Source organism: Lepisosteus platostomus, chromosome 24 (assembly GCF_059453375.1).
Source record: "Lepisosteus platostomus isolate fLepPlt1 chromosome 24, fLepPlt1.hap1, whole genome shotgun sequence".
Classification (NCBI taxonomy): Eukaryota; Metazoa; Chordata; class Actinopteri; order Semionotiformes; family Lepisosteidae; genus Lepisosteus; species Lepisosteus platostomus.
The window spans coordinates 17,141,593-17,161,589 of NC_142634.1; the positions used below are offsets into that span (position 1 = coordinate 17,141,593).

The 19,997-nt window shown below is 41.6% G+C and overlaps 1 protein-coding gene across 5 annotated transcripts in view; it reads left to right on the top strand.

The window, feature by feature from the left end:
• dtx1 (deltex 1, E3 ubiquitin ligase) overlaps positions 1-19,997 on the top strand; it is a 97,670-nt gene that overhangs the window by 68,740 nt on the left and 8,933 nt on the right. For 4 of the 5 annotated variants that reach the window (XM_088617948.1, XM_088617947.1, XM_088617950.1 and 1 more), the window contains exons 4-8: positions 3,424-3,485; positions 4,891-5,130; positions 8,997-9,058; positions 11,827-11,985; positions 12,591-12,752. In XM_088617948.1, coding sequence (XP_088474074.1) covers positions 3,424-3,485; positions 4,891-5,130; positions 8,997-9,058; positions 11,827-11,985; positions 12,591-12,752 — 685 coding nt within the window. The remainder of the gene's footprint in view (positions 1-3,423; positions 3,486-4,890; positions 5,131-8,996; positions 9,059-11,826; positions 11,986-12,590; positions 12,753-19,997) is intronic. The other variant, XM_088617952.1, reaches the window with a different exon arrangement.

Consider the following 19,997-nt stretch of genomic DNA (forward strand, 5'->3'; position numbering starts at 1 on the left):
AATTGTGCTGAAATGCATGGTTGCATTTGTATTGGCGTTCCTTCTGAACAATGTGTCATTCCATTTTCCATGATAAAATGGCTTTACTGTCAATTCACACTGTATTTTCATCCAGTGCATTCCAGGCACCACAATATCGCACACAGTGGTGTGTAGTGGAGTTTCACCAGCTGGTACAGGTGAATGAACACATGTGCAATACTTGTTCGTGGAAAATAAATCCCCAAGGAAAGCTCTTGTCAAGCACTGACCTTGTTTTCCAACACCAGATCTGCTCTCCTGGTGCGAATATTAGCTTTCTCCACAAGCATCTGCGTATGCAACTGCACAGTGCAGAACACCGTGCTATCAGATCTGGCAGTGTTTGTGACTGCTGTGTTTTGTGCCTGGTATTTTGCCTTATACACTTTAACTTCTGTGTGCATTTGTTTTGCTGCAATGAGTTGAATGCCAGAACACATCGCAAAGGGTGAAAACACTGCCATGCATGTTACTAGACATTTCAAATATCAAATTGTTTCCCTCTCTTAAGCTTTTATTTGATGTAAACAGTAGTATTGTTTAACAGGCCTAGCTCACCTGCTATCTTCTCAAAACTGTCTGCCTTTGCTGCTCTTCAGAGAACGAGACTGGAAAAATAGATAAGTGAGTCAAACACCCGATTAATGCTGTAATGGCCAGATTAATACCATTCTGGGCAGTGCTCGTGTGGGGCCATGTCACAGAGGCTAGGAACACTTAATTGAATCAGCAGCTTGGTCTGTAATGGTGAAAGACTTGCAAAGCTCTGTGTTATCTATGCCGACTCTGCCAAGTCTGCAAACGTGCACAGACCTCGGCCTACAGTAGCTCTCTAATGTATAAGAGTACATTTGCTGCCCCCTTTTATGGACAACATTAAAAAGCAACAACCTTATCATATACATTATCATCAAAACCTGGTGCATCCACACCATGGCACACAGTTAGAGAAATCCGTTTAATGCATAGCTCTGTGATATGTGTAGTCAGTGTGCTAGATGGGCACAGAAATGTTAAAGCCGAACACCCTGCTGCTGGGCCAGTGGATGGAGGTGAGACATGTACAGTACAGTACAGTACCATATGGGTTAACACATTCTTGGAAGTGAAATCCCTACAGGCGCACTGCTGGGTGACATTAAGAAGGGGTAAAAAGCCAGGGCCGTTTTAAGGTCACCTTGCTGTTTCATCGGTACACTGTTCTCATTCTCAGGATGTTTTCCACAGGCCCTGCTCTACAGTATGTATGCCTGATCATTTGTATGCCCCAAATTCCAGGAGTCTAAAGACGTTTTGTTTTGTTAATGATTATGTTGTATTATTCAGTGTTTTTATCCCGGTTGTTAGCAAAACAATTGTTCAATTATTTGGATTCAATTGGCTGAGAGGGGCTGGAAATCACTCAGTGGGGAGAGTCGGCATGTTGACAGTCTCAGGTTGTTCCTGCTTGGCAGTGAAGTGGCAATTACTGCTTTAATTAAACACTGTTTTGTATTTGATTAGCAGCAGCAGCAAAAATATGGAAACATGGGTGTGAGGAAAAAGACAATTTTGCCTTTTTCCAGGTGACTCAGTTTTTCAGTTCTTCATTTCCCTCTTCCATCCTCATATGCAAGCGAAGAGCACGAAATCTCTCCGTTGACACTGCCTCCAAATTCTTGTTTTGCTGAGAGTCTGGGAAATTGAATTCAGAGTTCGGACTGATTGCTCTTGCCATTGTCATTCGTGTAGGTTTTATTCATTTCTATTGCTTGAAAGGCTTATGATTTGGCCAGCTTGGATTTGCAAAATTTAAACCTTTGACCTTTGTGCCCATGGTGCCAGCTCTTTTTTTCTGGATCATTTGAAATCACTTCCCAATTTTTAAACTGTGTTTTTTAAATGTCAATATATCTGAGGTAGGAGTATCAGCTGGATCAGACTGTTAAACCGCAAGTGGAAAAATTCTACCTCGCCTGGAAAGATGTGTTACTGAAGCTGAACGTGTGAAGTATTCACTTTAATTTGGTCTTTTACTATGTTTAAATTTTCCAGTTTCTGAAAACGATAGCACTTTATTCACAACACAGGTCTGAGCTGCTTCAAGTTCCTTAGCTTGTCAGGTCATTCATCATGTCCCACTCTGTATCCGAACCAGACATCTGCCTTCATTCCGCGGTAAATAATGAAAAGTGTGTCTGCAGAAAAATCTTTCCTCTTGCAAATGCATGAGTTACAATACATTGTAACACATTATTCTGACTGACTGTAGGCCTCTCAAATATCAAAAAGTTTTTTTGTTATCACATTATTGTTTCATGTCATTTAAACAGTATACTGGCCTAAAATACAGAACAGGATTTTTTTTTCTTATGAAATTAGGTTTTGCATTTTCAGGGAAGCACATGTTTGCATTTCATACAGACTGTGCTTCCAATTTGTGCAGCAATTATACCTATAATTGAGTGTGCAGAATTTTCAAGTTGATGGCCTAACATTAGCCTGCCTTTTAAAAAGCACTATTTCTGATTTACTACCAGCACAGTTCACTCTTGTTTGCTCATGAATGCAGATGTCAACAGTGCCTGAATCCCAGAAGACAGCACTTCTCAGCTGAAACCAACAGACTGTTTGCCATCCCTTCAACCTTGCCCTTCATTCTCAGACAGCTGACATTTCTATCACACTGTAGTGTGTGGGTGGCATTGTGTAATACACACAAAAGACCGAGTAAAGATGACACACAGCAGTGAAGTGGCCTTCTGAGCAAAAGCGTGTGGCTTTTGGTTTGCTAATAAAAAATGCTGAATGTTTTTTCCTTTTACTCTCAATGCTCAAAGCTTGGCCTCTTTGTTTTGTTAACTGCACAGGTCTGGGTGCTAGCACAATGGCCTCTGGAAAGATCAAAATATACAATCACAAACTTAAAACAGTTTTTTTATACGACAAGAGCAATCTGCATTTAACATTCTTGTGTTTTATTTTTTCTTGAATTGTGTTTATATTGATTTATCTGTACAGCTTATTCAAAGCAGCTTCTATTTGTACCCATTTATACAATTGGGTGTCATGCTGAAAATAGGTGACATACCTAGATCAGAAGTACTTCCTCAATGTCTTCACCTGAGTCCAGAGCTCTCACCACTCCAGTTGCCTCTGTGGAACAGGGAGAGACAACCTTGTTGCTTTGTATAGAAATGTTGTTGGTTTTTTTTGCTTCTAATGCTGTGACCGTGTTTACACTTGTTTTTTTTTAATACATATCACATTGAAATAAACCAGCCTTTTCATTTCAGTAACCATCTGTTGACATATATTGGCAAAGGGATTTTTGGAAGGGTTCGGTGTGGTGTTCTAATGCATATAGCATTTCCTGGGAGACTGTTCAGTATAATAATGGCTGACTCCTCTCTCTGCTCACAGGGTTCCTGCCCTCCCAGTGAAGAACCTAACTGGCTCTGGGCCAGTTCACCCTGCACTGGCAGGTAGGAGTGAAAACACACCAATGCACACCTACCAGCGTCCTAGACCTAAAGAGCTTCTGACTTCTCTAAACTGTTGTCGTGCAATGGACTTACAGATGGTGCAGAAACACTTCCACATGTAGCCTTAACATTTGCTCATTAAATATTCTGCCAAAAGTCAGAGCGTCGTTCAGCCCATCTACATGTAGGTAATTTTGCTGCTTGCAACTAATTGTTCCTATACTTTGGGAAAAAACAGGGTATCAGCTTCAACAGCATATGTAGTTTGTTGACCAATATCATCTTACTAGTACCTTATATTGTACAGTTTTAACAGAACATCCATTGATGTGTCCTTATAACTGCAAATCCTAACATCCTTTTTGATTAATTTGTTGCTTCCCTACACGGTGAAGGAGATTTTAAATGTGTCAAATTACACATAGTTTTTCATAAATATCTTCAGCGTCTTCAGTTTGTTTTCTGTCTGCATGTAATACTCCAGCATTCTTGTGCATTAAACCTCATCTGCCAGCTTGTTACTTCTTCAATTGTATCTGCAGTGACTGCAAACCTTTTGGTTTGGCATAATCACCAAATGCCACTAGTTTACTAATTACACAATAATCTAGAATCACTAATGTCAATTTGGAAAACCTGTGATCCTCATACAGATCCCCGTGGTATTTCACCAATTACATTAGTTTAAATGTCTACTGCTTGCAATTTGACAATTACATTTTTAGGAGGAGATTTATTAAAAGCTTTCTGAAAACATACAGTGTTGTATGGTTTATGTGTTTTTCTTTCCTTTTGGTGCTTGTTCAAAAAGCTGTAATATGTTAGTCAAGCTTTCCATCCATCCATTTTCTAACTGGTGCATCCAGTATAGGGTTACAGGGCACCTGGAGCCTATCTTGGCAAGCAACAGGTGCAAGGCAAGATACACCCTGTGGGGACTCCAGTCCATTGCAGGGCACACACATACTGTACACAAGCACAAACCCGCACACTCTCACACCAGGGATAGAAGCCTATCAGCATGTCTTTGGACTGCAGGAGGCAACCAGAACACCTGGAGGAAACCCATGCAAACACAGGGAGAGCATGTAAACTCCACACAGACAGCACACTAGGTCCCTGGTCCAAGCCCTGAGCCACAGAGCTGTGAAGTAGCAATGCTAACTTCTGTGCAACCTAGACAAGCTCTTTTTTTCTAGAACTATGTTGGCTTTTTCTTTACCTGGCTTTACCATATATTGTACCCCTATTTTAGTTGCAATTCTCATTTCCAAAACCTGACACATTATAGAAGAAAGACTTATTGGTCTGTAGTTATGTGGCTCGTTTTTGTTCATCTTTCCGTGGACAGGCATCCCATCAGCAGTTCAGTAAAATCCCTGTAACGGAGTGTTTCTCCTTTAAGAAACCTCTTCCGGCCGGCTTGCACTGCCCCTCCGTGTGCCGTTCCTCGCCAGCCTGACCCCCTTGTGTCCGTGGACAGGCATGACCGGGATCCTGATGTGTGCCGCGGGGCTCCCGGTGTGTCTGACCAGGGCGCCCAAGCCCATCCTGCACCCGCCGCCCATCAACAAGAGCGACATGAAGCCCGTCCCGGGGGTGAACGGCATCCGACGCAAGACCAAGAAGAAGCACCTGAAAAGAGGTGAGGGCGGCAGGTGATGGCTGGAGGGCGGCGTGCGCCCCCTCGCTCGGGGCTTGGGGATGCCCTGCGTGTCACGTGGGAGTCTGGGATCTGGGCTCGGCTGCTGTGTAGTAACATGATGTCGTTTTGTATCAGTGGAGTAGAGCCACCAGTAAAATTGCTTGATGTCTTGTATCTGGGGATCACTGGTATGGATCTGGCCATTGTCTTTATCTGACTGAGAGAGAGACCTTCATTTATTTAACATCTCGTTGAGGCTTCCAGAGGCAAAAACTTTGAAACTGTTTGGTTGTGGGTAACACTTGTGTCGTATCTGAATGCTCCTCTGTGTTCTGTATGGGAGATCAGCAAATGTTCTGCCTAGTTTCCATCATAAAAGCAGCGTATTTGTGCTGGGATTTCAGAGCTTTGGGTTAAACTACTGTAGATCAAGGCAGAATGCATCAGGTTGCTGTTAGGCAATTTGAGAGATTTTAACCTGCTTTGAAATAAAAGCAATCAGGAGCTGCTAGGTGCACAACATCCTGATAATTCAATTTCAAACTGGAGCCTGCTTTGTATTGTGATACCCCAACTGAATGAGACCATTAAAGGTTATTTGTATTCAGCACTCCCCTACTCCTTTTTCAAGTCCATTAAAAAAAATGTGTTTATAACTCAAGATCCCCCAGAGAATTAAGGATGATGACTCTGTTTTAGTACTTGTTACAAAGTTGACAGTGTTAGTCAGCGAGAAAGGAGCATTTCAGTACAGTGAAGTTCAAATGAATTGCACTCATGCTAGATAATGATATTCCTATAAAATGCCTGTAAAAGGCAGCTCTAAATTAGATTTAAACTAGACTTAAAGGGGTTCATGCACTGTAAATGACTGCAGATCTTTTGAAGAATATTTTCTGTGCTGTCCTGCACAAAAGAAAGATTCCTGATTGGCAGTGTTTGTGGGCAGAATGCAGATTGGGAGTGTCCTATGTGTTTTATTGGGTCAGTATGCGAGCTAAACTCACATAAACAGAGGTGAATCCCCAGATGAAAAGCAGAAAGAAGAAAATGTGTAACATTTAGACTTTTTTCCTTTCTGCCTTTCAGTGTGGACTTCACCTCTGCTTGCTTCTTATTTATTTTTCATGGTGAAGTGACAGGCTATTCAATTCCTAAGGAGCAAGAAAGGCAATTTCAGAACTACACAGCAATGAGAAAGAGGGTATGCACTTATCCGCTGCCTGAAAGACTGCCAAAGAGTGCCTCCCAGCCACAAGCACCCTGAACGCTCTTCATTCATAGCTGATTCCTGAGCCTCATTGCAGTCCTGAGGCAATCCTCATTCCTCAGAAACCTGGGATGCTCCGCCATGCCCAGCTGGCATGAAGGAAGGCACATTAATACGTTTGTCTAGAAGGAGATCTGGATTGAAAAACATTCCTGGAACAATATCTGGGACAATAAGTTCCCACAAATCCTAACCACGTTTACCAAAGTGCATGTGTGCCCTTGGGGTGTCACAGTCCTCTGGTAGTCTCAGAAGGAAGGGAGAGCAGTGGAGGGAGGGGAGGGGGGTTATTGTGGTTTGAAAAATCTAGAATTGTGTTAAATTTGCTAAAAAAGAACAAAATGACTGACCTGTGACAAAATATCTGCACCTTCCTGCGTGACTTCAGGCTAATGCTGAAAAGAGGATTATTATTTAAAAGTGGGACTGAGAGCCCCTGGGTCCTGCAGATGAAGCTATAAAACACGGAGGAATCATGCATAATTCAAAGCACTGCTCTGAAAAACCTCTTCTGTAATCTTATTACAACTTTAAGCTTAGACAACATCATCTGCTGTCTGTGCATTGTTCTAAAGCTCTGCAGTGAAGGACCCCAGTGACCCGGAGATTATTTTTGATATACCATTTAACGTACTATCTAACGAGAGAGCAGCTGTTCAGTTGCTTTATATAAAAAAAATCACAAACCCCTTAATGGTAGCCCTCAAGGACAATTAAGTGCATAATGAATTACATAATGCTTGCTCATTTCTCTGCGTAGTTTTACAGGTTGAATACAAACCGCTGTTATACACTGTATACTATAATGTCTAGAATACTGCAAAGCATATTTTCAGAAGTGTGCAAAAATAACAGAAGGAGGAAGTCTTGTGGTTAAAGGAAGTTTACCTATAGTTGATAAACTGTGAAGGCCTCTGAAAGCTGAACAATTCTAGCTGAACAAGTGTGCCTTTTCCCCTGATGTGTGTGTGAAGCTATGGAAGGTCAGACACAGTGTCTGGATGTCATCAGCGCCATTGCACTTGGGAGTTAATTGCAGGTGCTGATAAGAAAAAAGGGTCAACTGGTTGGAGCAATGAGATAAAACATCTCCTCTGCATGAGTTGCCAGTGCTGTGAAAGTCAATCGCTCTTTGCTTATTAAACCACCCCGTTGTAACAGAAATATGTACAACATACAGTAGGTATAATAGACAATTAGTCATGGAGCAGATAAAAGCAGAAAGTCTGTTGGTTCAGTTGAGATATTTGTTTTACAATGTCTATCTGAGATGAATCTGATCTTTCTGGTGATTAGAAATCTGAGGGGAAGATTGTTATGTTTTGTGCTGTTTGCTCTGTAATGATCAAATTAAAGGCAAAGACAAATTCTCCCCTGCTGGACTAAACAGGTTGAGGTGGCACAGATGTGAACAGATGTCCTGCCAGATAGTCTTTTATACTCTACAGCTTTGTTTTTTCCCTTTCCTCAGCATGTCCATTCACACTTCACCGAGTTTGGAAATGGTGCCCACTTTTCACAACCTTCCCTCTGACTCACTGACACCGACAAAATACCCAGCGGCTGACAGCACAGATCCCTTGACTTTAAAAACCTTTAAAAACCTGATCCATTCCAAAGCTCCAGCTTATTTTATAGGAGTTTTTGATAGTATTGCTCTATAAAAATCAGGCTACACTTCATTGGTTTTATCATTCTGCATTTTGTTTTTGCAACGACTTTGAGATGATGCATTTTAAAGTGATCTGGTGAAATTATTATTATCCAGCACCTGCAATGGTGTTCCTCTTTTAGTGTATTTCAGTATGAATTACACAAAGGTACATTGCAGAATACAAAGGTGTTAGCAAGAGATGTTATGTTGTTTAAAGTTATACTCCTTCATTGCATTAAAGTTCCTTCAAACATTAACGTGTTTGAAGAAAGCCAACAGCACTTTCAAACAGGGGCTCCAAAGTTCATCCACAAAAGCTGTCTTGGAGAACAGACTTGGTCCTTTAATCCAGAGATTACTGCTTCCCAGTTTCCCATCCGGGCTACTTTAATAGGCTATTCCATGTTAATGGCTGATACTGATAATTTACTGTCACTGATAGTGATCATTCATGGTTGTCTGATCCATTGCCACTGCTGTTATTTCTTGGGGTTCCTTTTAGCCTGCAGCGTTCAGCGAGAGCTGCGCTGCCCTCGTGTTTGCCATGTCCTGCAATCCTACAGCATGGATAGATAAGCAGATGGGCTCGCCATGCTGGCTTGTGGAGATGTGGGGGCGCACATATGTTTCACTATGACCTCTGCTGTGATGGTAGGAGAGTCGTACAGCCGCAGCGACTAGTTCATTCTTTGCATTTACTGCATGCAGCACTTTTCACTGCAAAGGATCTCAAAGATCTTTGCAAACAGGAGGCGACCCACCTGAGAAACAGTACCCCTGAAACTGGATGGTGAGCAGCAGCCCCTCCAGAATGTGCCAGCAGCACCACTCTACTCTGCATTTCCAAACTGGAAGCTCTTGGAAAAGAAAATAACTGCTGATTCTATTCTAAAAATGTTGCCAGAGGGCACCTCTCATATGTTCGTGTCCTTTTTCTTGCAGGAAAGAACCCAGAGGACGTAGTGCGGAGATACACCGAAAAAGTCAAAGTTGTCCCCGATGAGGTAAGGGACAGATCTCCATAGCTGTTTTTTTTTCCTGAAAGATGTACTTGATGTTTGCAATACTGCATAACAACATGCTCTTATACCACTGGTCTTAGCATAGAGCATCCCAACGTGCCTTATTGTATGTGAAAAACATAGCAGGAATGTTACAGTACGTCTGATGCGGTAATCAGTTCTGAATCAGTAACTCACTTTCATGTACTGTGCGTGGTATAAAAGTCATCTGGCCCAGTAATCATCGATCTGGAACTGATTGATATTAAATGACATTTTCCAATTATTCCAAGAAAGAAAAACACAAGATGCATATATTGCCTCAAAACAATATATGCATACTCAGTTTTTATGCACTATGACCTGTGTACTATGGCTTAAATATAGCAACATGATTATCATATCATGTTGCTATATTTAAGCCATAGTACACAGGTCATAGTGCATAAAAACTGAGTATGTAATGAGTATGAAAAATCCACCAAGATTGTACGAACACCCTTAGTTTCACAAGCATACTGTAGGTTTCTGGAGAATCCAGCAAAAAGCCTGATGCATTTCTTTCCAAATGGCTCCTGATTCAAGTCCTGGATACTGCATCTTCACTTTCTTTTATCAAGGAGGTCCTTTTCTAATTAAATCTGCTTTAGGACTTTTTGATTTGTGCTCACCATGAGACACTTTATCGGCATCCACTACGAGCCTTCAGAGCTTTTACCCAACTATTGCAAAAGAAAAGATGGTCTCCTGGCAAACATCTGCTGTCATGTGAGGGCAGACATGATGTGGTTAGCAGTTTGCACAGCATTATTTGGCAAACAATGTGGAATTTTGTCATACAGTGTCCCATTACAGGAAGCCTGGAATTTCTCCTGTGGGTTTTTCTAATGGGCTTCTATTTCTATGTCTTATTTTCTATGTCGTCGATATGCTAGTTAAAGTATTTATGCATATTTATTCCTAGGGTGTAAAACTCAACACAAACTGCATACTAGCCTCATCATGGAGGTCGTGGGGATTTTACTGGGACTGAGTTTATTCACTGTGACTAAAAGACCCACTTTTGTGTAGTCCTGACGAATAAGGCCATATCCAATCCTTTATCACAGATAATAGTGAAGGTGATACCCTAGCAAGCTACTTATTTCCTTTTGTCCTTCAACTCTCCATTCGTATCATCCAGGGCGCTGAAACCCACTCAGTTTGCACTTCGCCCTGCTTTTCACAACTGCTTTCCTGGTCAGGACTGGTCAGGGCCCAGCTTGACTGGTCAGTGTTGAGAGGTTTACAGTATGATTCCGCTCAAACCATTTCAGCAGAATCCACTGCTCTTTTAACACCTTCCATCCTGGAACTGTAATCTCCATCTTGCCATATCACTGTGTGAGCAGGCATAATATAGCAAGAAGAAAAATCACCCAGCTCAAAGAGGGGCAGGGACAGGAATTTGTCTGTATTTTGGTCTTCCAGATCTGCAGAGCCTGATGTAGACAGTCACACAGGCGTAGTAAATAATGTGTCATCAAGGCTGTCTCAGATTTCCTGCTATCATTGAAATAATCCTACTGTGGCCATTTGCAATCTTGTAAGATTTCCCTTGTCGTTTTGAAACGGCACAAATGGTCTTAAAAAAAGCCCATATTGTTCTCTAGTGGCCCATGTGCTTTGCAGGGATAGGGGCCCAGTGGCAACAGAAATGGGATGAATTAGTGCAACTGTGCAAATAGTGAGCTGGAAAGCCATCCCTTCAATATCCTCCCCCAGCCTGGCATATCCGCCTAAGCGTGTGTATTTGCTTTCAATGCTACACTTTTTTTTTAACCAAAAACAAAATATTACAAATACAATTGGTCTCCAATATTCTCCAAACACAGCCATTATGTTTTCACTGCAGTGAAACTATGTTGTAATAAACAACTTAATAGTGTAACGCTGACAATAGCACTTCAGATAAAAGCTGCACAGCTGTTAAATAATATGTATTTTTACCTTCGAAATCAAAACACAAAATCACATACTGTACATCACAAAATAAAGCAAATTAGCCTTTTTTGATAGTTACAGTATATTCATCTCACATTTCAGTTTAGAGGAGCATGAAAAGTTATTTTTTGGAAAGCTGAGAAACCCAATTAATGTGCTGTCTTCATAAAACATATTTTTTATACTTGTTCAATCACTTTCAAACTTTTTTTAAATGATAGCATACCTTTTATAGAAGACCTGGATAAAGACATTTACATCCTAAGTGTATCACAACTTGACCAAATTGACCATTGAAGAAAGACAATAAAATGCATCTGTGTTTTTTTCCTGATTTTGTTCTGGATATTTCTTTCTAAAGTGTGTACTGAGAAACACATATAAAACATCTGAAGGTTCAGACAGGATGTCAAAGAGGTTTCTTTTTGATTCAAGACCCCACCCAGGTCTATAGTTTGTGTAGTTTCCAAGATACTTCAAGATTTTAAAAGGCCCATCCTTTCCAGGAGGGCATTGTCCTTGACTTCCATGTTTTTGGGGTGGGAGGTGGAGAAGATTAAAAGCATGCTGAAGGAAGCACAGCAGGGTGGTGAGAGGTTGTAGATAAGGTCTTTGGGCAAAGGTACTTAAGAGGCACAAGTGATAATTTTTTTTCTGGGAAAGATAGGAATTTTATTATGAATAAACTATGATGCACAGTGTTGTAAAGTGTGGTCTGAGCTGATGCAGCAGCAGGCAGTGAGACGGAGTGCCAATGTGCCCGTTTGTCTTTGGTTCCTCCCTGCCAGGACTGCACCATCTGCATGGAGAGACTAGTCACCTCTTCTGGCTACGAGGGCGTGCTGAGTCACAAGGGGGTCAAGCCGGAGCTGGTGGGCAAGCTGGGCAAGTGTGGGCACATGTACCACCTACTCTGCCTGGTGGCCATGTACAACAATGGCAACAAGGTAAGAGCCCTTCTGAGCGAATCCGTGACCCTCGTGGTTACATGTGCCAGGGGTGTGGCGCTGCGTCTGCATTGCCGTGGTTATTTCTTTCAGAAGGGGCCAGGGAATTTTCTATTAGTCTCTTTCAGTGTTTCTAAAGTCAGTGCTTTTTGTAAAGCCTCTCAGAAGATTTCTTATACATCCGTTTGCTGTGACTTTTCTCACGGAGTCCTTGTGAACTCTGCTTGAGGATGTTCTGATAGCTTGGCCATGACTTGTTGAGGTTCCTCAGTGGTCCGTACCTCCAGGGTTTAGTGGGTCCAAAACTGGACCCAACTGTGACTTATCACTTAAAGTAAAGCAGTTTAAAAACTAAAACTTAATCAATTCTCTGTCCAAACTCTGCTGTTTGTGCCTTTGCTTGCTGTGCAGAAAGTATCAGACTTTGATGACAGTGCATGATTTACAGGCTGTTTGTGTAGCTGGCACCTCTCCCACATTGGCGCAAACTAAATCGATGAATGATTGGTGACCCCACATCTGGGAGAATGTAAAATGGAAAGAATGAAGCATTGCAGAACAGTATGACGTCTTAACTGGCCAGGGCGGTGTGCTTGTGCTCCCAGGACGGCAGCCTGCAGTGCCCCACGTGCAAGGCCATCTATGGGGAGAAGACAGGGACACAGCCCCCTGGGAAGATGGAGTACCACGTGATCCCTCACTGCCTGCCCGGCTACCCTGAATCCAAGACCATCCGCATCGTGTATGACATTCCTGCTGGGATCCAGGTGAGTCTCCCCGCATTCAAACGCATCCATCTAAGCTAAGTCCCTTCAGCGTCATTCCTATGTGTGGCAGACCATTGCGTTTTCTGGGAAGGTTATTTCTGTTAACACTACTTGAGGGCAGTATGTAATGGGTTGTCATCTGAATGGTCTGATAAGTAACAGTGAGCAGCTTTTCTGTATCTTCCCAGCATTGGGCTAAATTATGCCAGTTATATATTTTCTAATTATACTGTATGTACGTCCTCTATGGATGTACTATAAGTAGTCAATTATTGATATATCTATATTGTTCCTTCAAAAAGTATTCAGACCATTGTATGCTCCTTTTTTGTTTTGTTGTGTGCAGTTCTGACACTTTGAAGTAGAAATTAATACAATGAAAAGGATGTGTTAAGTGAAATTTGTCATTTTTGCTGTATGCTAAGGAAATTTATATTTCAAATAAAAAAGATAATAAGAGGCAAAGGTATACAATTTCAGCTTATGTTTCTGGGTATTATTTTGCATAGATGTTTAGCCATGTTAGGACCATGAACCATTTAGCCATGTCATTTGTTGTGCTAAATTTCAGTTTCAGGTTAGCAGATGTATTCGAACAAATGACTGCCAAGTGTTTCTAATTGCTCAGGTGTTGCAGTAATTATGAAAACACGAAAGAGCTATGAATGTTTGACCTTGGTTCCAGCCTTTGGAGTTTACTTTTTGGTTCTTCCTCTTGAGTTCCTCTTCTTGAGAAGGCATGAACCAAGATGAACACGCTCTTCATTTGAGACCCATCTCATACTCTGCATGGAATTCGCAACAAAACATTTCCAGTAGGTGATACTGTAAAAATGTGGCAAAAGGTGAAGTGGTCAGATGAGACCAAACAGGAATCTTCTGGTCTAAATGCAAAACATTGCATCTGACACAAACCCAACATAGTGCATCACTCAGTCAACACCATCCCTATAGTCAACAGGTTGGTAGTGATTCAAAGAAAATTTATTCAGCTGCATCAGACTACTTTTACATTTTGAAAGCAAAGTAATTACTGTAAAGAGCTGAAGGCGACTTTCTGTTCTTTCTAAGAGTAATCTAGAGCTAGGGAAAAAAATCCTCTTATCAAATGTTCCATTTTATTCACTTTTATTTTGTATTCTAGAGATGTAATAATCTCAATATTTTAGGGAATCTAAGAAGCCAGGAATTTCTTCACCGTTCCTAACAAAATGAAATTAGATATTTTAAAACTTTAAAACGTTCCGCTGATTTCAGATATTTCAGTTATGTGTGGACATTGTGTTTCCCTTGAGAGGCACTAGTCTGAAGGATGTATTGGGTTAACAGGCCACTCTTGAATCATTGCTAAAATGTATTTGCTGGCCACATATTGGGAGCCATGAGTCAGATTAGTGTCAGGCAATATGTGGCTGCTTGTGGAGTATAAGATCAACTCCAGTCACCTTTCCTGGTTAAAAAAAGCCCCGCATTTATCACTGCGGAGAAGTTCAGTCAGACTTTGTTGCCCTCATTACATCTTGAAGTAAAGGTAATCCTGCTAAACAAATGCAGTGGGATTGGGCTGTAAGGATGATCAAATCTATAGGAATACATGGGGTGTCCTGCTCCAGACATTCTTACAGGTTTAACATGTGGTTTAGATGCAGATCTTAGTATCTGAGCCTCGCAGTGCTGACCCCTGAACCCCATGTTGGTGTACAAATGCATCTTTTCCATTTTTAGACGTGAAATGTATCCATCAGTCTGATTAACCGGTTCCATACACTTGGAGAAATACTATAACTTTGTATGCAGTGCGTAGTTATTTATGAACTGTATTCTTTCACATCATATAACGCTGTGAAATACGGTATGGCCAGTATGCAGTATCTCTGTTGTTTCTTTGTTCTTGCATTTCAGACAGAAATAGCTTCTAAGACAAATTCCTGAATAGAATTGCCAATACAAGTGTGGGGAAGATAAATTGGCATCACACACATTGAAATGTCTATTGTTATGGTTGCATAAAAGGAGACCTGTTTATAGTGCTCTGAACATTCTAGAGCAAAGGAGTTCTCTCCAAGGAGCTCTTTCAAAAGCTGTTTCCAGTTGGAATCTGTAGATTTCATTACAAAGAGCAAACAAAGCTAAGGTATTGGAAAACCACATAGGAGGAGAATAGCGGAATAATGAAGAAAGTAGAAAATGGTTGTATATGATGCAGTATGAATGAGTTATTTAACTTAGCAATGACTGACGACATATTATACAAAACAGCTCAACGAGTGAGGATAGATTTGAATTTTGTGCACAGTTTGTCCAGATGTCTTGGAAATTCCATTTTGTTTTTAAATTTAGAATATGATACTAAAAATCATCAAATATTTTGGCTTACATTTCTGCCCGATTTGAACCCCAGTCCCCCATGGCCTCAGCTTGCAGCTACGCGTCGCTTGCTCTTACAGGGGGGATAATGAGGAAGTGCAGACAGACTCGCCCTCCCCACCCACCTCTCAGCCATTCCACTTTTACCACATCATGGGCTGGACAGCAAGGGCACGGTGGTTTAGCCCCCCTTGCAGGAGAGGCGTGGCCCTCATTGACAATGCTGCAAGCCTGCGAGGGATAACTAGAGCAGAGAAAGTCCTGCCAGCTCATCCCGGCCAACTCAGAGAGGTGCTCAGCCACTTGGGAAGCCCCAGCGACTCACAGAGTGACGCTGACTCCGGCTCAGACCTGTGGCGCCTGCATCACAGAGCTCCGCCTCCCCTCGGGTGAGCACCTCAACTGGTTGAGCCTTTCAAGAGGCTACTTAAGGATAATTGTTTACACACCCCTGATGTTTTGAATTGGGCTTGCACAGCAGTCCCAAAGTTCCCACACTAACACATTAGCGATGTGTTTGTGGGGAAATTATCAGTATTCTGTGTGCATCCTGCGTGGTGAGCAATGCCAAGCTCACAGATAGCAGCAATGCTTTCTGCTGCCTGCTCCATCTATGCTTGGTGCTGTGTCACAGTTATGGGTGTCGATGCTGCACAATTTCAGCAGTTGAGCTTGATAAACTGAGTCGCAACGCACCTTCCTGAGATGGAACCCCTTAGTCGGAAGACAGGAATTCCCAAGGGCTGGCTGCACACCTGGTGTGGCTGTACATTTTCAGGGACATTAATCATGGCTGAAGCTGACAGATGTGCACACACCCAGTCAATGAAGTAGGCCAGATACAGAATCTAGGCTAGACTCTTCACCTGTCATCCATTTCCATTGACGTTGTAGCACCATCAACACTGGAATAAACCAGGTTTGGACTTTGAGTAAAGGGTGTTTAACTATAGAAAAGGGGTATAGTCACATATGGTAGTGGTGAAATGTTGCTAAGTACAACCCTTTAAGAAGCAAACTGAGTGATTTAATGTTTCTTCTGTAAATACTTTTCTCTAGTCCTGCCTCTTCAACTCTGGGTTTTCAGGAAAGTATGAGATTGGGAAATAATAGATGGAATTTCAGCTCTAATAAACAATGTCAATTAAGGAACTGAAGGATATTTAAAATATACAGTATTGTAACGCTTACGGCCGACAGGTACCGTGTAAGAGCCGGCTTACCAGAGCAGGTGACGTCACCGCCCTTCCCAGTAATAGCAGGACCCTGGGCTGTGGAAAGATCTCTTTTTAGCTCACCGGGCTGGGTCCCTGTTGAGTGACACGGGAGTTCCGGGTTCGAGCCCCCGACGGTGGGGGGCCGACCTAATGCAGCAAGGGCGCCCGCCTGAATCCCCGTTGCGTTACAGTATATAGGATTTAGGTTTTATCTTAACACGTCTTTTGTTTCCTCCTGATTAATAGTATTTTAGCATTTTTCCTTAGGAATTTAATTGATCATGTGGGAAGAATCCCAGAGCTGATGGGCTTAAATTTGATTACCGTCCCTTTAAAATCTCCTAGAGCACACATTGTGATTTAATAGCTCTTCTGTTTGTGTGGTGGGAATAAGGTTAGGCTCAGCCTATGAGGCCAGTGGCCCTTGTTCTAAGTTTACCTGCTGTAAACTCTCATTTTTGATCTACTGAAGAAATGAGGTCAATCTGTTCAGGCAGATCTCCCAGTGTGGTGCTTGTTAACTTGTACTGTATGAAATCGGTCTGCATAAATAACCCAGACCATTGCTAATTAAATCCCTGGTGCAGTGTTAATCTAATCTATTTTTAAAAAAATAAAGTGGATGAAAGTAGGCTTATGTATTGGAATGGAGTTCAGGAGCCAATGTAAACGAGGTCAGAAAAACATTGACGTGGGTAAATAGTGTAAGATAGGGTCCTTCAAAAGCTTAAGTGCTTCATGCTGCTAGAATTTTAGCACCTTCAGGGCCAGATCTTGTGCAGATATTAGTCACTCTCAGCTACCAATTTATACAGTGGGGTGTATCGGTACAATGATGTGAGGCGCCTCTTTTGAGGATGTAGCCTTGTTGTCCATTTTTGGCTTGAGTCCACAAATCTCTGGTAATGGGAGCAATAGGCACTCAGCAGGCTGGATCCAGCAAAACACTTGTGCTTTGGAGAGCAAGCACTGTCTTGGAAATGATTATATTTAAAAGAAAAACTAAGGAATCTGAAATGCCATGCTTATCCAGCAGAGATGATTCAAAGCAGGCAGAGAGAACTTTTGAAGTCTCTGCTAACAAGAAGAAACTGTTTTCTGTCATTTACTTCAGACAGGTATCGGCACAGTTAATAACTATTTCCCCTAGAGCATCTTACCACACCAGTAGGGAGAAGAAGTGTTCAACCACTGTAGAAAAGTCAAGTTTCACAAAATATGTTTATTGCACTTTACACTTATGATAAATTGGTGCCCTTTATCATATAAAGAATTCCATTACTCATGTCTGAATGTGCAGCGTAGCAGCTGTAATTTGAGCAGTTTACGAAAGGACTATTGCTCATACTTACTTTGTCGTGAACACTAGAGTAGATGCATCCAAAACCCACTCAAACACAAAGTTGTCACATGTTCATCAGTGGGCTGCATTCTGAGCTAAACCTGAAAAGAAACAACAGGGGGGATATTGACCCTGAGGGAAATGGAGATATCAAAGGTCATTTTGCGTTGGAACATTGTATCTGCAATGGTACTCTTGTCTGGAAACACAATGTGAAAGGCAGCGGCTGGCAGACTGGCAGAAGCTCTGAGGAGGCTATCATTTTGGCAAGCAGTGGAAGAATGAAACCTTTGTAGGAAAAGACCACAGGGTGAGCGCCCCCTGCTGGTCCCACTAACACCTCTTCCAGTAGTAACCTCAGCTTTTCCAGGAGTCTCCCATCCAGGTACTGGCCAGGCTCATGCCTGCTGAGCTTCGGTGGGCTGCCAGCTGTGAGCTGCTAGCTACATCAACATGCAACTTACACAGTAGTGTTTGTGTTTTTTCATTACTTTTTACTTTACTTCACATTTACATCACTTCATTACTTCTTCAGTGGATTAATTATTTAGTGCAATCATTTATACATGTACGGTAACATTTTTCAGTCCTGCTCTCAGAAATTTAGCAAATATTTATGAATCAAAGGTCATTACATAAGCAAATAATGAGATCAATTAAATAATTGGGGTCAAATTATGAAATTAAAACCATCTACTGTCTTATCTATAGTACTAAAGCGAGTATCCCTTAGTTGCAGTATGATCTGAAACTGTTTTAGTCTGTCTTTAGTTTTCCCAAGGTGGTTGTTGAGAAGTTTTTTAAGGGTTTTATGACTGTGACAGCAATGAAGTGCTGGAGGAGATAAATGTCTCCAAGATTAACTGAGCCTCTATATCTGAGACAAGCCAGTCTTACAAATATACTACTTCTGTTAGCTTTTAAGCAATGCGCCAAAAACCTTCTCATTCATAAGAGATTCAACTGATTATTTTATATTATTTATGGTTAACATCTTCAGCATCTAAAAAGGATAGTGGTTGAAAGGCACTAGAATTTAATGTCTTCATAGATTTTTCAGCAGTGTAAAAGGGGAATGTTTAAATTTAATTTCAAATTATATTAAAACAAAAACCTTTGTTCTTCAAAATTCTAGAATGCAGGGTTTTAGGGAAAGCTCTCACTGTTGTCTCACTTTCTGTTTTCTGTAGTATTTATAGTACCTCCGCAACATAGAAAACTCTTCTTGACAGTGATCCCAATAACGAATGTAATGAACACATCTGTAATTGTTGGTTCTACGTAATCAGATTAAGTAAAAAGCATTATTAAAGATGAACCTGCAGTCATTTGCAATCATTACTGTTATGCTCAAAAAACACCTAACAGACCCACTAACTCAGCCTTTAATGCTCCTGTCACACTGGCAGGTTTGGGCTTTACTGCATGAATACGGAATGGAGTTCAATTTCAAAGAAGCTAGCAGGTGCCGACTGGCTCGTAAATAGCCATTTTATACAGCCTGTTGAAAGCTACAGGATACAGCTTTCCACAGAGCAACATCACTCATGTCAGCCTGCAAACAGACTGCTGTGTCTGCTTTGCAAAAGAATAAGGAAATATTCTCTACCTCAGAAATAATTGTTTTAAAATTGTTGAGAATTGTCTGCATTAATTTGCAAGTATTGTACAGTACACGGCACAGTTCTTTTTCTTAATGTATGTTATACTACTCTGGGGTGTTATACTAGTCTTTTAAGTTTGGTAAGATCGTATTCTTCCAGATAAATCATGGGGGCTATCGATTGGCTCGACCAGATCTATGGTCCAGCCATTGCAAGTAATGAGCTTTCTGTGACCGTATTTTCTTGGCCACACACCTGACAGCAGCTGTGCATAGATGTGGTCGTAGTGAACCAGACTAATGGGTCTTGGCTTTCTGGCAAACACCAGTGCCAGCAACCTCGCTGGCACCCACGGGCGCGCAGTGACATCACTGTGCTGCAGGATCCTCCACTCAGCATGAACTCTCCTGTCTGGCGCTGTGGAACGATGGGTCACACGGGCATCTACCCAACCTCACTGTTCCTGTGCAGTAGAGGAGTCATTGTTGGGAGTCAACTAGCAAAACAAGAATCTGTGATTTTGATTTGGGTGAAAATGAAAAGTGGAAAATAGGATGAGACAAACATGCTTGCAGTTTTTTTTTTTACAAGTTGGTAGCACTTTAGAATAGAGGTTTAAAATGCTGTTTATAAAATATTTGATGCAGTACATGGATAACAGTGAAGTATGAATAGTAATACCAGCACAACCAGTGATGATGACAAAACTTCTGCT